The 19,389-nt window shown below is 36.2% G+C and overlaps 1 protein-coding gene across 1 annotated transcript in view; it reads right to left on the bottom strand.

Annotated features, from left to right (window-relative positions):
• The window catches only part of GFM1 (G elongation factor mitochondrial 1), a 41,556-nt gene that overhangs the window by 21,065 nt on the left and 1,102 nt on the right, over window positions 1-19,389 (bottom strand). The window contains exons 2-11 of the mRNA XM_074368932.1: window positions 18,847-18,999; window positions 17,847-17,979; window positions 17,194-17,398; window positions 15,119-15,235; window positions 12,075-12,225; window positions 8,510-8,664; window positions 7,874-7,958; window positions 4,609-4,746; window positions 2,999-3,100; window positions 1,300-1,356 (exon numbers count right to left, since the gene is read on the bottom strand). Coding sequence (XP_074225033.1) covers window positions 1,300-1,356; window positions 2,999-3,100; window positions 4,609-4,746; window positions 7,874-7,958; window positions 8,510-8,664; window positions 12,075-12,225; window positions 15,119-15,235; window positions 17,194-17,398; window positions 17,847-17,979; window positions 18,847-18,999 — 1,296 coding nt within the window. The remainder of the gene's footprint in view (window positions 1-1,299; window positions 1,357-2,998; window positions 3,101-4,608; window positions 4,747-7,873; window positions 7,959-8,509; window positions 8,665-12,074; window positions 12,226-15,118; window positions 15,236-17,193; window positions 17,399-17,846; window positions 17,980-18,846; window positions 19,000-19,389) is intronic.

The following is a 19,389-nucleotide window of genomic DNA, read 5'->3' on the forward strand; positions in this document are numbered from 1 at the left end:
ACACAGCTAGTGCATGGCAAAGCGGGTACTGACTCCTGGCTTAGTCTATCTCCAAAGTCTTTTCCCTTTTCCCTGTACTAGTCAGGGACTCTCAACTCACTAGGTCATCCCTGCCTCACTACTGGGATTCACAGCCTTATACAGAGACTTCATTATTTGATTTGTATTAATTCTCCAGCAAGCAGACACCTCAAGACACCAAAAAAGCCTTCTGAATATTGATGCATTTGATATCCCCCCCATTGTTGTGAACTCTCAACAGTTAAATGTCTTACATGAACTCTGAATTTAGGAATAAAGTAACATAATATCTTTAATTTCTAGCCCTTCATCTTCTGAAGGAAAAAGTGACCAATTTGGCAAAGTACTTGGAACAAACTGTGGCATCTCACTGTGGTAAGATGTAAAGCTTGCTTTCCCTCACATTCCTGAGATGGAGTGATTAAATGTTTCTTGCCACCTCAACATTCTCTTTTCTATAATGAGAAGGGTCTGGAAAATCTCAAGTTCCTCAAAATAGATGAAGTAGTAGCTGTTAAAGTATCCACAAGACCATAAATCAGAAAACATTCTGTAAACGATGGTTCCCAGATGACAAGAGATCATAAAATGTTTACTCAGTGCACAAACGAGTTAATTGCAATATACCACATTAACATGAGAGTTATGACTGTCAAGGCAACTTAAGAACTACACAATTATGGTTCACAATCAGGACTAATTCCGAAGGCAAGCAATGTGAATGCAGAACCTATTCAAGCAATTTGGCTAAAAAGCTAAATGACATCAAATCCAGTCATAAAACTGTTATATTTGAAAGTGAGAAAAACTGTCTTGTTTGCAGACCTTCCATGTTATAATCAGACATTTACTTCATAACTACCACAGATGTAGAGATGCATTATAATCCACGAGGCAATTAATCTACACAATATTCCAATATACTTTACAGTGAGGTTTTTCTACAACTGAGGACAAATGCCCCAGTTTCCCCCTTTCCATCCCATTATGATCTGAATCTAGGAAGTTACAACTAACACTCTGGAGCCAATGATACATGTTTACTATAGTGAAGAGTTACAAAGCAGTCTCATGAATATTATAATACCATCAACTTTTTCAAATATACTGAGGAGTACTTACTAATAGACTGGTAAATTTTAACAGATGATCTGAATACCAAAAGAGGAAATCAAGACCGTAAGACTGCTGGTTATCACAAGAGAACATATACATTGTGGAGAGAGATGAAAAAGAGCTCAAGTTTTTATTGTGATATGCTGAGCATTAAACTCCTACCTTGTTAGAAGGCTTCATTGCTATTGAAATGACAGGATCAGGAACATGAATGGACTCCTGAAATATTTTTAAAAGAACAGAGGATTCAAATACAGTACTGTCTGTGTCAGAGATGGATTAATATTAATGTTCTACTTTACAAGAGAACAAAAGACAAACACTAGTCAACATCTTTAGGCTAGACAAAATATATCTTGGTCTGTTTTGCATTAAATAAACAAATATATTAATAAAGACGTCTACTTATATGATCTTCTCCCTCCCAAAATAACAATAGAGTACCTGTTTACTTACTTGTTTAAGACCTTTAAGTTTGTCGACACTTTCAGTTTAACATGATCATTATAATGAACCCAAATGCTGAAATACGGAATTCCTATTGGCTAGTGGCTACATTTTCTATAGCTATCGTCTGATAAGTTACTTTATTTAATCAAAATATACTACAATCACAGTTAAGAGAAACAGAGAAAGGGACTAGATTCTTTATACACATGATACCTCATTTAATCAATCACAACTCTGAGAGGCAGATATTATTATCCCCATTTTACAAATAAAATCATTAAAGGCTTGGCAAGAAGAAAAAAATGACTTGGCCAAGGGCCAGTAGGTAGCTTAGGGTAGAAGTGAGACTCTGATCAATATCTATTTGCTTCAAAGCCTGAGTGTTTCCCTAAACCTCCAGTCCGTTCATACTGCTGATGGCAAGTTTGGAAAAAGCCTTATCAATAATACTGATTAAAGAAGTTCCCTTATCTAGGTCTCCTCAAAACATTTATAGATTTAAGATTTCTGTAGTGTCCTAACTCAACATGTAAAACCACAGACAGTAGAGAGTATTATATACAAAAAAGCTAAATTACAAAATAAAGAATTCATCACATGATACAGGGCCATTACAGTGCTCATCTGTTAGGGAGGGACCAGTTCTTACATAAAGGACCCACTGTACACTCCTTCACTGCAAATCACCTATCACCTCTGTACTCATACTCTTCCCTTACTGGATTCAGGAGAGGAACCACCCTCATGAACAAACAGTCATAGTGTAGAAGAGCCTGCTCTCCTGTAGGGGCAAAAATGGGGAGTGAGGGAAGGGGACTGAAAGGCAGGAAAAGCATGCTGTTTCCTTCAGGCTCTGGGAGTAATGAAAAAGGACCTACGAGTTCCACAAGGCAGGCTGTGCGCAGTAAGCTGGACTGTCCAGCTGCATCTCGCATTTGGGGCGTGGTTCTGCTCTATCTTGATAACCCCAAGTCTACTGTAAATGTTACAGCCCGCTCCTATGGTTCTCTAGGGGACTGAGGGAAGGGTTCACTCTCTGGCTGCTGAGTTAATAAGGAAGGAGCACGCGGTTGGGACTAGCCTGATGATGGTGACAGCAATTAGAGAAGTGCCCACAATGGGGAGGCAGATTTCAGGATACAGGAGTCACAGCTACACGGTCCCAGTGTGTTGAGTGAAGATTTTTCCTCCATGTTAAACCTTGGGGGATCGTGGAATGATTTTACTAAGAAAAACCAGGTAAGTTAGCTAATCCAGAGCACTTGTTTAACTGACATTAAAAGAGCCACAACAAATCTACACTGGATGCCTGTGGCACTAAATGAAAACATCTGTGGTTGTTTTTCTAAAGTACTAAAACACAAACTTTTGAAACTCAAGTGATAAATAACTTTGAAATTCAACGACTTACCATAGAAAGGCCACTACTGTCTTTGTTTGTGAATGTGTCTCCACTAGCACAGTCAATGCCAAACAATGCACAGATGTCTCCGGCAAACACTTCCTCAACATCCTAAATAAATAACACAAAATGATACTTGCAAGTAGTACAAATCAGGACATAGTAACTAAAAAGTAACTGCACAATAAATACAGTGTACAAAACAAACATGACAGAATCTAACCATGAATTCTACAAAGGAGAAATTAGCTAGAATCAATGCAACACCAACTATCAACCAGGGTAAGATATACCTTAAAAAGAGCCTTTATTAAAAACACATCTCAATTGACAAGATTTTACCTTAAATGGAAACTAAGAGCTATGGCATATTTACTTAAAGGATCCGCAGTACTGACAGAACACAGAGCCTCACGTTTCTAAAGTTATTTCTATAGAATTAAAAAGTATGTAGTACCATATGTGCTGCCACAGTCCAACAATGAGATGTGTATGACAAAGGCATACAAGGAAAACCAGCAAAGGAAGTTTTGAAAACAAAGGCAGGAGAATGGAGCCCACTGTACTTAAAATAATCTTAATTTCTCACAGATGCAAGCAGTTAAGAAACCACAGGAAATCTAAGAACAAAGCACTGGTGCCTCTAAGTTTCCTGGCCTTTGTCTTTTTATTGACAGTTCATTCATAACAGCTGTGGCTGTGAATAAGAAAGTGTGTGTGGCTTGTTTTCATGGGCACACAGCGGTACAGACCTCTTAGCGTCTGGCCCATGAAAGAGCTGTGACAATCACTAATCCCACTAGCCTGCCCCCTGCTGCCTATCTCAAAAACAGCAATGATGTTCGATTTTGGGAGACTGTCTACTCATTTTCTAGGAGATACAAAAGTTATGGCCACCCAAAATTTCTGAATGTCATAAGATTTTGCTTAGATTAATAAATTTCTCCAGGAGCATAGCACTGAATTGGAAAAGGGTGCAAGAAGGAGACAACCTCACATACTTGGTATTCCTGCCAAGGCCTAACCTAACGAGCCACAAAGGTGAGGACGGATTCAAAGCCAATTCAAGAATTCAAGCGATAAGCCAAAGTTTATTTCCCAGACCAGACCTGGAGAGGTTTTAAATCTTCAGATGGATTCTAGCACCAATATGGCCTTTCCATGAATACAAAGTTCTAGGGTTAAACAGAGCCTTCACACCCTTCACTTTTCAGGAAGCAAACCTATTGAACAATGTGGGAAGCTGTATGTGAATTTATTCCACTGCCCTAAAAACCTATTATACACTTTATAATGACAGCCCTTAGGGAAAGTGCTGAATCTTGTGTTCTGAATCTCAGGGAAGTAATAATCTCCTGTCCTTAACACTGGCCGCTGAGGAAATACAGCTAACTCATAAATGGTGATATAAAATGCATTCTTAACCTGTGCTAATTTAGCCCATACCAAAGTGCTACCTCAGAACTGCAGCACATCTAATTAAAAAAAAAGGGAAGAAGCTAGGAAAACATGTTCAACTGGAAGCGACTTTCTTGTGAGGCTCAAGATATCAAGAAGGCAGACCTACTTTAGGTGTGTCACAGAAATTTCTGATCTCACAACAATGGCTGGGCACTTGCCTCCATCATGTCGGCGTGCATGCGAACCAGCCGTTGCACCCGCACTTTCTTTCTTGTCCTCGTATTATAGATGGTGTCACCCTTCTTCAATTCTCCTTGATAATTGCGAACATAAGTTAACTGTCCAAATCGACCTGCCTAGAAGTCAAAATTGGGTAAGGGCAGAAAGAATGAAAAAGAAACACAGGAATCAAAATTAAGAGGAAAACTTCACAATTACCTCCAAATATTCCCCATCAGTTTTAGTAGTACAACTTATATACTTGTTTCAGTTTATTATCATAAACTACTTTAATACTAGTTTTGAATTCAGTAAGTTCAATGGTTGCTGTTTTTGGCATCACAATCCAAGATACTACTTCTGTTTCCTCGGAAATAAAAGTTATTAGAAAGTTTTAAATTATTTATATAAGTTATTTCATAAGTTCAGTTTAATACAATAAGACATAAAAATAAGGTATAACTATTAGAAAGACAACAAAAATATCATTAGAAATGGTAAGACCATATACTATACATGTAAAAAAGACTGATAATCACCTGGAAAACTATACAAGAGCTCTGCAAAAATGACTGAATATAAATGAATAATCAAGGATCATTTCCTCGTGAATATAACAGTAGCCTATTAGATATGTATTTAAAAGTTGCCAATTCTTCCCACTTTAATTTATAGGTTTAACACAACAGCACTCAAAATCTCAAGAGTAATTTTTTAAAAATTTGGTTAGTAATTTTAAAACTCATTTAGAAGAACAGATAAAAATAGAAATTTCTGAAAAACTATGGCAATGAAAAGAAAATAACTCTGACTGATATAAAAACATATTAAATACTCCAAGGCATAAAATGCATAAACTAGCACAAATTAAACTGAACAGCCCGTAGAGTACAGTATAAGTATCTAAAATGTTTAATTCATTTGTCAATGGATGATAAAGGAGACATGACAATCAATGGAAAAAGATAACATTGTTCAAAAACTGTTAACTGGACAATTGGTCTTCTATTTGGAGGCAGAGGAGATACATTCAGATACCACCTTATAGCCTTCAGCAAAACAAATTCCAGTTGGGTTAACAATGGAAAAGAAAAACAGAAAAAAAGAGAAGAAACAAAAGTATTTATAAAAGATACTCAAAGAGGAAGATTTATAAGGTTAAAAATGAGAAAATGACTAAAGACAAAGACTGATATATCTGACTATATAAATTTTAAACTAATTGTTTTTCAAAAAATTTTATTAGAGAAAGCTCATACAAACAAGTAAGTAAAACACTGACTCTAATTTTAAAAAAGGAAAGACAAAAGAAATAGATAATTACAAAAGAAGAAATACAACTGCATAATAAATATATGGAAAAATGTTCTTTCATTAGGAATTAAGTCAAGATGATATATTAAAATACCATTTTCATTTGTGAAATCAGTAATGATTTTTAATAAATACTCAATGCTGATAGATTCACTAAAATAATAATCTAAATATGTACATGAATTCTGAGAGTATAAAAGCAATCTGGCAATATAAATCATTAAGTATTAAAGTATTCCATACCTTTTACTCAATAACTGCTATTCTGAGGAACCGAAGAAAATATTCCTAAATACATTATTCTTAAAAGCTTTAAGCATAAAAATTGTCACTGCAATGTTATTTCTACTTTTTAATTTAAAATTACTTTTTCTGGAATTGAACAGACATTTTTCCAAAGAGGAAATGCAGATGTGAAAAGATTTTCAACATCACTAATTATCAGGGAAATGCAAATCAAAACCACAATGAAGTATCACCTCACACCAGTCTGGCTATCATTAAAAAGAACACAAATAATAAATGCTGGTGAGGGTGTGGAGAAAAGAACTGTCGTACACTATTGGTAGGAATGTAAATTGGTGCAGCCACTGTGGAAAACAGTATGGAGCTTTCTCAAAAACTAAAAATAGAGTCACCATATGACCCAGCAATTCTACTTCTGGGTACATATCCAAAAAAGCCCCAAAACTCTAATTTGAAAGGATACATGCACCCAATGTTCATAGCAGCACTATTTACAATCACCAAGATATGGAAGCAACTTATGTGTCCAAAAACAGATGAATGGATAAAGAAGACGTGATGTACACACACAGAGGAATATTTTTCAGCCATAAAAAATGAAATTTTGCCACTTGCAACAACATGGATGGACTTGGAGGGCATTATGCTAAGTGAAACAAGTGAGACAAAGAAAGAAAAATACTGTATGATACCACTTACCTGTGGAATCAAAAAATATAACAACAAACTAGTGAATAAAACAAAAAAGAAGCAGACTGACAGATATAAAGAACAAACTAGTGGTTACCACTGGAGAGACAGAAGTAGGGGAGGAGCAATATAGGGGTAGAGGGAAAAAAATGGTTATTATGGGATTATATGAAATTATGTGTGTGAAACTTTTGAAAATTGTAAAGCACTACAGAAATTAAAGAATTTTTTATTTAATAAAAAGAAATAAAATTACTTTTTCTGATTTTAGAGTAATATTATAAAAACTTAAAAATAAAAAGTACAGAAACTCCCCACCCCCAATTATAATTCCATTCCAAAAATAACCAGCCTTTAAAACCTCCAACTTACCCATCTTTTTTCCACTTAAAGTATTATGAACAGAAGCAAAAACACCACAATAAAAAGCACAGCCAGTCTCTAAATCTTGGTTTCTAATGCCATTCACTTTAAAAGGGACGAGGGCTCCTAAAGAGACAGCTGTCTCTAGGGCTGGAGCAGGGAATATACAAGATAAGCCAGGAGCATCCTGTAGTGCCAGGAAGTAAGGAAGTATTAAAAAAAAAAAAAAAAAAGCAAAATACCAGGGAATGTCAAATGGACTCAGAGGCCAACTGAAAGAGCTCCAGTGGCCAAATCTGGCCAATCTGGTAACAAAATAAGTAACTACTACTGGATTGTAACTCAAAAGTACAAAATAAATATCCCGGAGTCCATACTGATAAAAAAAGAATCTGAAACAACTCATATGTAGATACTGCGCCCTCAAGGAGCAAGAGCATTATCCCCACCCCTTGATGTAGGCTATGCATAGTAACCTCCTCCTAAAGACTCAGTATGGAAAAGAGGGGGGAGGGATGGGGAAGAGTAATTTTACAGTGGAGAAATCTATCACCAAATTTTTCCTATGAATCACTGTGTAATAGGAATAAAAGCTTAAGAGAAAAGAGTATTTCTACATATAGCAGTTAAATACAATAGAAAGCAACTTACCTCCAGTTTAAAAGCCAGGCCTACAAATGGGTGGGAATTGTCTCTTTCGGAGTTCATTAAGATTTTGGTTTTCTCTTGTGAGTCACTTAAAACAAAAGAAATATACATCTATGAGATGTAATATTTGATATTTCTTTTATATTAGTTTTTTCATCAGAGTTTACCTGAGAAAAAGCACATGTGTACTAAACATTTCTGAGCTTACACATAAATGAAAGTTCACTGAAAGAGAGCAATAAAAATTACTTGTCTGGCCTTAGTTATTATACTTTGATAGGTGCAGAGTAGAATGAAAAACACAGAAATGGTCTGCTAGAAAAAGAAAACGAGAGAGCTTAAAAATTTTTGTTTTAAAGCTCTTTTTTTAATATGACTGGTCCCAAATGAGAAAATTTTCTAATAATACAAACCTTGATAGATAATGGAACAAATCATATTTCTAATTTACAAATAGAACATGATATGGGAAGGTGTAATAAGTATTTTTCTCTATGCCAAAATTGTTAACCAAATAGAAATGGAAGTTGGTTTTTGTAAATTAAGAAAAAAACAAAAACCCACAAGTACAGCAAAACTACAAGAACAATTCTTAAATTCTTCTACAGTGCATAAACTAAGAATATTTCCAAGACTTACTCCTGATTGAGAATAGCGTAATTCTGGACTTCTGATGGATCTGGGAGGTATTCTAAAACAGCATCTAAAAGTGGCTGAACTCCTTTGTTCTTCAAGGCACTTCCCAAAAAGACAGGAGTAAATGATCTATTTAGAGTAGCTCTTCGAATTGCAAGCTACACAAGGAAAAATATTTAATGATTAGTTTATCTTAGAATTGTATTTGGTGTTTCAGATCAATTAAAAACTAACAAATGAATGAAATGAATTGATACTCTTTGGAGTACTGGCTCCAGTGGAGACTAGAATCAGGTCCTCTATAAATTAAGGTCAAAATTTAAAAAAAAAAAAAAGCTATTTAACTGTGCAATTGCTTTTAACATTCCTGGAATGTCACTAACTTTAAATCTGCCCCCCCCAAATATATATATAGACACATACACACACACACACACACACACACACACACACACACACACAGAGAAAATAGACACACACACAGAACCATATAAACAGTATGCTAACAACTGTGTAAAACAGAGGGAAAAGCAATATATATACCAAAAAAAAAACAAAAACAAAAACCATACATCAGAAACTATTAATTGGCAATCTGTTTTAGGGACGGGGCAGAGAACTAGGCAGATGGGAGCCAGGTGGGAGACTTTTTACTGTGTTTTTAATTTAGTTTTTAAATGTTTAAACCATATAAAGTATCATCTTTTAAAAAACATTTAATTAATTGATTTGTTTTCTTTTTTTTTTTAAGACTGTACATACAGGAAACCAAACAGTACGAACTATCCATTATTTAAGCGCCATGACAGTAACAGGCTCTAAAATAATGACCTCTGGGTCTTGTCCTCAACCCATCGTGCGTGTCCCACTCTCGCTCCTCAGGGGCTACTGGCAAAAGCAGGCCTCCGAGCCAGCAGTGCAGTTTTAGCTCTAGCAGCTGGCAGAGGCCAACAGCTGTGCTGTGGCCACAACACCCCCACCACAGAAATACAGAGCAGCATGCAATTACTTCTCAGTCCTCAGGAAAAAGCAGAAAACGAGTTATCCCCAAAAAGCTTAAATCAAAACATTCATAACCACAATTGCTAAACATCACAATGAAAAGCAGGGTAACAGCTGAGCACAATAAAAGGAATATAAAAAAGGAAAAATAAGCATGGCAAGAAAGCAATTATTTGAAACTATCTTAAAAACTTGCTTTTGTTGTTGCTAAGAATCAGTAATGGCCAGGTCATTGACCAATGAGGCTACCCTAGACCACAAGGTCCATCTTTGACTTTACAACCCTCTCTTATGTGTAAAAGTAGGGACATAGGAATCTTACCACAGTGTATTTCCCTGAAATTTCTCCTTATTTTTATCAGAATCATATTTATACTTGAAAATTGTTGCCTTTCTACTGTCCCTAATACTATATATCCAACAACAATACAGAAACTAAACTACACCTATGTATCCTGTGCAAAAAACAGTAAACATAGCAGGACTGAAACCACCTCCTTAGAAAGGCTTGCCTGCAAGGCTGGTCCCTGGCTGGAATCTGGAGCCTTGGATTTCAGAGGGTTCCCAGCATTCCCAGAACTGGTAAGACTAGCTCATTGTGCCTATGCTGTTTGTACAAAAAATATGTTATGTGCTTAACACCTGCTTTCCTTCTGGGAGTCTGGAATTTGGTACATGCAGAGGGTGTCTATGTAACCAGCCCCCAATAAAACCTTGGGTACTGAGTTTCTAATGAGCTTCCCTGGTAGACAAGATTTCACAGGTGTAGTCATAACTTGTTGCTGGAGGAAACAGGCATGCCCTACGAGGAAACAGACGCCACTGGGAGATGCCGCCTGGAAGCTTACACTTGGCTTCTTCTGAACTTCACCTCACATGCCTCTTTCCTTTGCTGATTTTGCTTTGTATCCTTTCACTAGAATGAATCATAGCCACGAGTACAATTATGTCCTAAGTCCTTACTCATAGTGAATCACAGGTCTTGGGGACCCCTGACACATTCCCTTTAATAGATCAAAGCCTAACTCCCTATTGTGGTTTCCAGGATATAATCTTGACTTTAAGGTCAGACCTATACCTTCCTACATGGTGTTCCTTACTCATCAGAGAGCTGAGAAGATAAGGCCTTTATGAATGGTAAAGGACTCTCATATATTAGTAAGCATCTCAGCTTCAATAGGGTTCTTTCCTTGTGCATCTGATTTATAAACTCCTTGAGTACAATGTCTTACAAACAATAATTACTTATCTGATCTCTGCTAAGTGCATCAAGTGGTTTGGCAAAATAAGTATCAGTCTTATTTTATTATAAAATATACATAACAAAATTGACCATTTTTAAGTGTACAGTTCAGTGGCATTAAGTACGTTCACATTGCTGTTACCACTATCCATGTCCAGAACTTTTCATCAACCTAAACTGAAACTCTGTGCTGATTAAACTCCCTATTCTGCCTTCCCCCAGCCCCTGGTAACCCCTATTTCACTTTTCTGCCTCTAGGAATTTGACTGTTCTGGGTATCTCATATAAGTGGAATCCTACAATATTTGTCCTTTTACGTGTGGCTTATTTCACTTAACATAATGTCCTCAAGGCTCATCTATGTTGTAGCACGTATCAATCTGATTCCTTTTTAGGGCTGAATAATACTCCATTGTATGAATATACCAAATTTGTTTATCCATTCTTCCACTGATAGACACTGGGTTGTTTCCATCTTTTGGCCACTGTGAATCGTGCTACCATCAACACTGGTATACAAATATCTGTTTGAGTCTCTGCTTTCATTTCTTTTGGGTATACAGAAGTGGAATTGCTGGATCATATAGTAGTTCTATATTTAACATTTTTGAGAAACCACCATACTGTTTTCCACAGCAGATGGAAACCACATCATTTTACACTCCCACCAGCAATGCACAAGAGTTCCAAGTTCTCCACATCCACATCAACACCTGTTGTTTGTTTTTCGAATAACTGCCATCCTAATGAATAAAGTGCTATCTCATTGTAGTTTTGTTTTCCCTAATGGTTAGCAATGTTGAGCACCTTTTCATGTGTTCACTGGCCATTTGCTATCTCTATGGAGAAATATCTATTCAAAAAGTGAATATCAGTCTTAGGCAAGGCTCTTTATTTTTAAAGAGTTGAACAATGAACTGAAGGAATCCACATGGCCTTCCAAACAGCACAATAGTGCAAGGACCAACATTTAGTCTGCAAATATTTAAATGCTTTGCCTCTAAAGCTGTCTTATTGCTGTAACATTGCTAGTTTATCTTCTTTCTTCTTAACAAGGATATGCCCAAGAGGTAGGCAGTTTAAGTATCTTTTTGTCTAGAAAAAACTTTGACTTTTCCCATTGCAAGATATTATTACATAACTCACTACTTTAAAAAAATGCCATGTCAAGTATTTTTTGAAGAAACCAATTATAGTCAATAAAATTACTCAGATTTCATTAATAAAACTCTGCATAAAAGCATCATGTCCCCTCCCTGTAAAACAAAAGAAAACAAAAAACCTTTTTCATATTAATATAAGACATATTTTGAGAGCACCTGCCTTTAAATCAGAAGTTGAGGGAATTTTTTCTTCCAGAAACATCTCACCAAGTTGCTCATCTGAATTTGCAACACATTCAATCAGCTCCTGCCTGTGGTCAGCTGCCGCCGCCCTGAATTCTGCTGGAATCTCCTCATAGCGAACAACCTGACTAAGAGTAGAAATGTTTTATTTTAGTACTTTAAGAATATTCAATTAAATATATAAACCACCAATGAAAAAAATAAGAGTTCTGATATATTTGTATTAAAATGGCAAATAAAACTAATGTACATTTTCAAAATTCAGATGGAACAATGGGCAAAATACTATAAACAGGCAAAGCAAATTGCTCAAGGTTATACTATTAGTAAATGGATAGGCCAAGATTCAAAGCCTGTCTGACTCCAAAGCCCATGAGTACAGTTGACCCTTGAACAACAAAAGTTTGAATTGTGTGGGTCCACTTATATGTGGATTTTTTCAATAATATGCAAAATATGTGTGTAGAACATTGTGTGCAAGACTGGCATTGAAGTGGATAGCCTAGCCTTACATAGGCATAAGGTGAGTGATATTTAATATAAAATTAATAATGTGTTCATTTTCTTACTGTTTTATAACTTTGCTTTCAAAGAATTACATTACTGTACAGAATGCCCTTCTCTTTCTCATAACTGGAGAAACTGTATCATCATAGGTAAGAAAAAATTTAAAATGTAACAATGTTTCTAATACTGTATTATGAATATGATTGTAATATCATATGCAATAAAAATTTTATGATTCATTAATTAGCTTATAGTCTAGGCTACTGTGAATCAATCATATCAATTACCACAGGCTACCATAAAGCAATCATAATGCTACTTCTTATCAATGCATGAATCATTATACCTGTAATTAAATATCAATTTCTTCTCATATTGCCTTTTCATTTGTGATACCTAGTGTTAGCAATACACATAACATCTACAGTGCTTTCTATCATAAGAAACTCACTGTATTGATAAATATATACAGTACTGCAAACGTATTTTCTATTTGTTACGATCTTAACAACATTTTCTTTTCTCTAGCTTACTTTACTAAGAATACAGTATACAATACATATAACGTACAAAATATGTTGTCAGTTGACTGCTTCTTATTAGTAAGGCTTCCGGTCAGCTGCAGGCTATTAGTAAAGTTCTGGGGGAATCAAAAGTTATACTCAGTTTTCAACTGATAGCCTCTAATCCCTACATTGTTCAACGGTCAACTGTGCTTGAAAATTCTATTAACTAAATTAATCACAACATCACAGTCTCTAACAAGCAGATTAGAGACCTAACTATTCCTTTCCATTAACAACAAACCCAATCATATAATTTTTAACACAGAAAACACCATTTTATAGTTCAAAAAAAAGGTTATTAAATATGATACTCTTCAACCTTGACCTCAGTTCTCCATTCCTCTAAGGGCCAGATGGGTAAGAGTCACAAATACAATATAGACAACCAAGAAATGGACATAATTGATATTTAGAAACATCAGTCTGAAAGTTTTCAAAGTATTTCTTTAAAAATGGAATCTAAAGTCAAAAAATAACAAGATTTTCAGAAAACACATTCCTAAAAAAATAAAAGGAAAAGAAGGCAACTGCAAATAGACAATAATTCTTATTACCCTAAAGAATGCTCTTCAAAGCCTTCAGAGCTTAACTTCTTCCTTTCTGACAAAGCTTCCTGGTTCCTAGCCTTTCATGTCAGAATCTTCTGTGGAATCAAGATATACATACCCAGTGGCTTAGTGCTGGGAAAGGGGGCAAGTACAGTAAAACGTTCCATCTGTGATTCTGATATACAACAAAGTTTAAAAGCCTCTACTTTAGAAGACAAAAACACATGCCCTGATAATTCTAGGGAAGTGGATTTACTCATACACTTACGAATATCTTTTGAGTCCTTATTTTTTATCACACAGTTCTAGGGCTGGGGACATAGCAACAAATAAACCTGATAAAAACCCCTGTCCCTTACATTCTAAGGAATGATAGATAAGCTGTGTTGTCACTGCTTAGCTGTCACACAAAAAGTGACAGAAAGCCTTGTCCACTGAACCTGCTCGATCTTTCCCCAGCCTACAAGACGGCTGATAAGGATACTTCCCACAGGTAACCGATCACAATGTCCTTTGCCCACGTGCCAGACAGCAGTCCTAGTTCCACAGCAGGGGAGGGAAACCCCTCAAGAAGGACCTTTGGACAAACTGCCAGGCTACTGGGGCCACTCTCAGAAGAAAGGTTCATTATGAGCTCCTCACTCTCTAGACTAGTGCCACTCAAACTGTGGTCTGCAGACCTGAAACACAGCATGACTTGGGAGCATTCCAGAAACGCAAATTCCAGGCCACACCCTAGAGCTACTGAATTAGAATCTCTGAAGGTGGATCCAAGAATAAGTGTTTTAACAAGCTCTCCAGGTGACTGTTCTGAATGCCATGGTTTGATAACCACTGGGCAATTACAAAGCTTTGAATGCAAATGTCTCTCAAAAGTTGACTGACCGACCAAATACCATGACAAAAGTTACCAACTTGCTTCTTGTATTGGCCAAACCACATCTGTACAATTTTAAACTTCTTTTATATGTTAATCTTTTTATCTTTGTAACCCCTTAAGTAGGTAGAGGAAATATTTATGATCCCTATTTTCTTCCCAGGTTTTAAGACAATGCCCATAGTAAATGCTCCAGAAAGTCTACAAAATGAATGAAAGAATGTATAAAGAACAAATAGATAAAGAGATATTACATCACTAGCCCAAAGCCTCCTTACACCACACGATGTATGTTATAATGTGATATAAATGTATTACTCAAAGAATAACATACTCTCTCGGAAGGAATACTAAGCAAAATGGGAAGTAACCAGGACTAAAAGCATTAAAACAAAATCATTTCAACGGATATTCTTCCAGACATATTTCAAAAAGTTTATTCTGTTTTAAAGAACTCATTCTTTTCCTTCTCTTTGATACTTTTTAAAATATAAAATTTTAATAGTGTATTTTTAACACTTACCCAAAGTCTCCATCAAAGTAGATAGCTCGTTCCTCAATAAGATCTATAATACCTTTAAAATCACCCTCCAAACCAATGGGTAACTGCACAAATGCTGCATTATGACTTAGTTTAGACCTGAAAAATAAAAATACGTATGTTTACCCCTTTTTTCTCCCCAAATCCCTTTGAAATGACAAAATAAATATAAAAAGAAATCAACGGCAGACCTGTGGAATTTATCAGTAGGTGAGATCAGGAGATATAAAGCAGTTAGAAACAGACTGACAGCTAAACTCATTGTGCTCAGGAAGCCACAACCTGATGTAGGCAACAAAAAGAATTCTACAATAACTATTTTCCCATCAGATCCCCAGAATATCCTGGATCAGAAACAGAAAGGGGAAGAACAGGTCATTGAGTGGTTGGCCAGGAAATTAAAGGATGGTGTGGTAACTATGCCCACATCTCATTCTTGGCTCAGCTGACTCTGCTGAAGCTGAGGACAGCTATGTGAAAAGGAAGTTCTTAGAGGGAAAACTCTCAGAGTGGGTATTAAAGCCAGACACTTATCGTCAACCTGCACCCCTGCTCCGGCAGAACCACTGAAGAGAAACTACACTCACCAACAGGGGTTCTCATCCAAGAAAAAATATGGTCTAGCTACCACAGTTTAGTCTAGATTCCAAGTGCCCATCTATAACTAGGGATAGGTAACTAAGAATCACCAAATTTTGAAGGAAATCAATAGCTTGAAAGACAGTGAGCTCAAGAAATAGTACTAACCTCCAAGGAGAGAGTTACTAGAAAAAAATAAAATGTAAAAATCTGAGAAGTACTCACCTCTTTTAATAAAGATGTCACAATAAAAGGGAAAGTTTATGGAAATTAACTATATAATTGCTGGGATTAAAAAAGAATAAAAAACAGGCTAAATAACAGAAGGGATGTAGATGAATATCAGATTAGTGAGTTAGAAGACTGAGCTCAAGAATTCTCTCATAATCCAGCGCAAAATGAGAAGGAACGAGAAAGTGTAAGAAAGTACTGTAGAAAAGTTAAGACATGAGGCTAGATTCAGAGGTTTCAAAGTGTGTTTAATCAGAGTTACAAAATGAGAAAACAAATAAAAGGCAGTGGAGCAAAGAAAGTAGTCAAATAAATGCGGAAAGAAAATTTTCCTGGAATTCAGAAAAAGACTCGGTGGAAAGAACCCGTCTATTGCCAAACACAAGTAAAACAGAATAAGGCTAAAAGTGAAAATGTTTCCTTCTACCAAGAAAGTACTACAAACACCAATAAAGGAAAAGTTCACTCTCAAATTCTCAAATACGTTAGTTCCATCAGAGAGCACACAGCAATACTGTCACTTGAAGTTCCTCAACACTGTATCATTTGTCATCAGACAAATCACTTAGTGTCTCCACTACCACAAGCATTGCTGCCTACAACCATCAGCTCTGCCATGTAAAACTGCAGTGGGAACTCCACAGCTCCATTTACACATCTACCAGAAAGGTGAAAAGTGAAACTGTGACACTTTTCAAAGGCTGTGTGAAATACGTAGTATTGTGCAAAATGTAAAATGATATCAATACCACTTACTGGGTTACGTCCGGTTCAGAAAGGAAGTGTTGCTGATGTCTTAGCAAATATGTTACCAAGTGAAAGCAAGAGAATACAGCCCACTACTTTAAGGCATTAATTAAAATTCCTCAAATAAAGGTTAAAATTGAAGAAGATCCTCGAGGTTTATCTAAATAAATGCAAAGTACTTTTAGAACCTACCCTAGACTACAACTTCTCTAATTATAGCAAAACACTATAAATTGCCAGATTGTTTGCTGAATTCACCTTCAACTTTCCTAAAATTTAAGTCATATTTCCCCCATTTTACAGAGAAAAGCAGTTGATGAAATCACATTACAAACTGAACTATGGACCTCAGTGTCTTATTTACAAAGTTAGTCATAAAAATGAATTTTAAAAAGGAAAAGAAAATTTAAGGATAAAGCTTAATGACACTGAATTAACTTCCCTTCTGGATGTAAGTTGTTATCCAGATCATGACCTGCCTCTGTTCTAAGGTTCAGTACCTCATTTGCTGCAGGGCCCTGGCTGGGTTGGAGCCCATTCGGTCAAGTTTGTTAATGAAAGTTAGAAAAGGAACATTGTAGCGCTTCATCTGACGATTAACAGTCATGGTCTGGCACTGCACCCCTCCAACGGCACACAGAACAAGGACCGCGCCATCCAGTACTCTCAGGGCTCTTTCTACTTCTATTGTAAAGTCCACGTGCCCTAAAAGAGACAGTGAAGTGTGTGAGGGTCTTAAAAAGCTGTCTGATTTTTCACAACATGAACAAGTAAAAGTTTTTGTATCTCTGATCATACATAAGTCTTCTATTTAGAATGTGAATTCCTTAAACCACCAATACCGTTCACTTACCACAAGGTCCAGGCGCCCAACCAAATCAGTTCAAAAAGATACTAGGCCATGGGCATCTCTGGAATCAGCTGCAACATGTAAAAGGCAAGAACTTTCCTACCCACAATTTATTTGCACTATTTTCCAAAGAACCCACTTAAGGATGAAGTACTTGAGGTCCCAAGTCAGATTTCTCTAAAAGGGAATTCACAGTCACACTTTTGAGTATTATTTGATACTCAAAAATGAGCTGGGTCATAGTGAAGAAATGAATGTGCTGTTGCCAAAACAAGCTGCAATAAAACCCAAAACGCAACTCACCAGGAGTATCTATAATGTTGATATTGACATCTTTCCACATGGTATAGGTGGCGGCTGACTGAATAGTGATTCCTCTTTGTCTCTCTAGCTCCATGGAATCCATGACAGCACCAACCCCATCTTTACCTTTCACCTAAACACAAGCACAGCCATTCAGATTTCTCTGTCCCTGCATTCCAAGAAGAAATCTTTACTGAGATCGAACCAGAACACAGAGTTAACTGACACAATTTTCAGAGAAACCTCATTGTCAAACCATTTCATTTCATGAAACAGAAAATTGATTACAGGTTCTGCCCTCTATTAATTGCCTAATCCTTTTTTCACTGCTGTTTTCAGCAGCTGCTACCACTCAGCAATTACCTGGTCTGAGAGCCACCCTTGCTCTCTGCACTGTTCCTGCCCACCAGCCTTGTTAGTCTGTGAGCAGGTGTTCAGAGAACAGATTTTTCCCTGTTGTGCTCCTTGTGGATTTTGAGGCCTGGGTGGGAAAGATTCATCTTTTAAAGTCTGTGACTGAACAAGATGCTCTTCATCTGAAGTAACATTTTTAAGTGGAGAGTAAAGTAACTCAATATGTAATTTCTTCAGGAGTTTTAAGATTTTCTAAAAAAAATTTTTTCCCAAAATATTTTTTTTAACTATTAAGCTTATACTACATATCATCATTTTAAACCCTTTTTCCACTTAACATTATAAACATCTCTTCATAACATTTAAGGTCATCTAAATATTATTTTAATGGCTGCTTAAGAATACATTATATTGACTTAATATTCTTAAAAAACAACCTACTCAGGATACCCATAGTGATGGTCTCTAGACAGATTTCTCAGAGCAACATTTCAAGCCAACTTGAGCTAGCCACTTTGTGGTATGACTGTGGTTAAAGATCCACTGTTATTATTCTTTTAATCTTCCAGGTTTTGTGAAATTTATTAAATCCTTACAAAACAAAACTGCAGTTACACCAATCTGGAATCAGCCGTCAACCACATACCTCATGCATCTTTGCAATTCTGCCAGTATAGTAAAGCACTCGTTCTGTTAATGTTGTTTTCCCAGAATCAATGTGAGCTGAGATTCCAATATTTCGTATCTTTTCATTAGGAATCACCCCTGATGAACACCATCGGCAGATCTTCCAATTAACCTGAAAAAATAAGAGCGCTCAATTCAATGCACTTTTAATGGGATAACAGTGAGCAATTAGAAAGGGTTTAGTGGACATTTTTCCTTCAAGAAATCTCAATGCTCATAAAACATCATATGAAACAGCCTGGAAAGGCAAGAGGGAATGTTTCAGCCTAAGAAGGGACTGCAAAGGACAGAAAGGACATATTCTTAAAAATAAATAAATCTGAAAAGAGATATTCAAATTAATTAAATAAACAAAAGGGGACAGATACTTTTAACAAACGTCACAGGTTTTAAAATATACACTGGGGCTGATAAAATCAGAAAGACAGCTCCCAACAATTACTTTGACAAAAAATTCAGTTTTTACTTTAGATTTTACTTGGATTTTTTTTTCCCTTCCCCC

The sequence above is a fragment of the Camelus bactrianus genome, chromosome 1 (assembly GCF_048773025.1).
Source record: "Camelus bactrianus isolate YW-2024 breed Bactrian camel chromosome 1, ASM4877302v1, whole genome shotgun sequence".
Taxonomy (NCBI): domain Eukaryota; kingdom Metazoa; phylum Chordata; class Mammalia; order Artiodactyla; family Camelidae; genus Camelus; species Camelus bactrianus.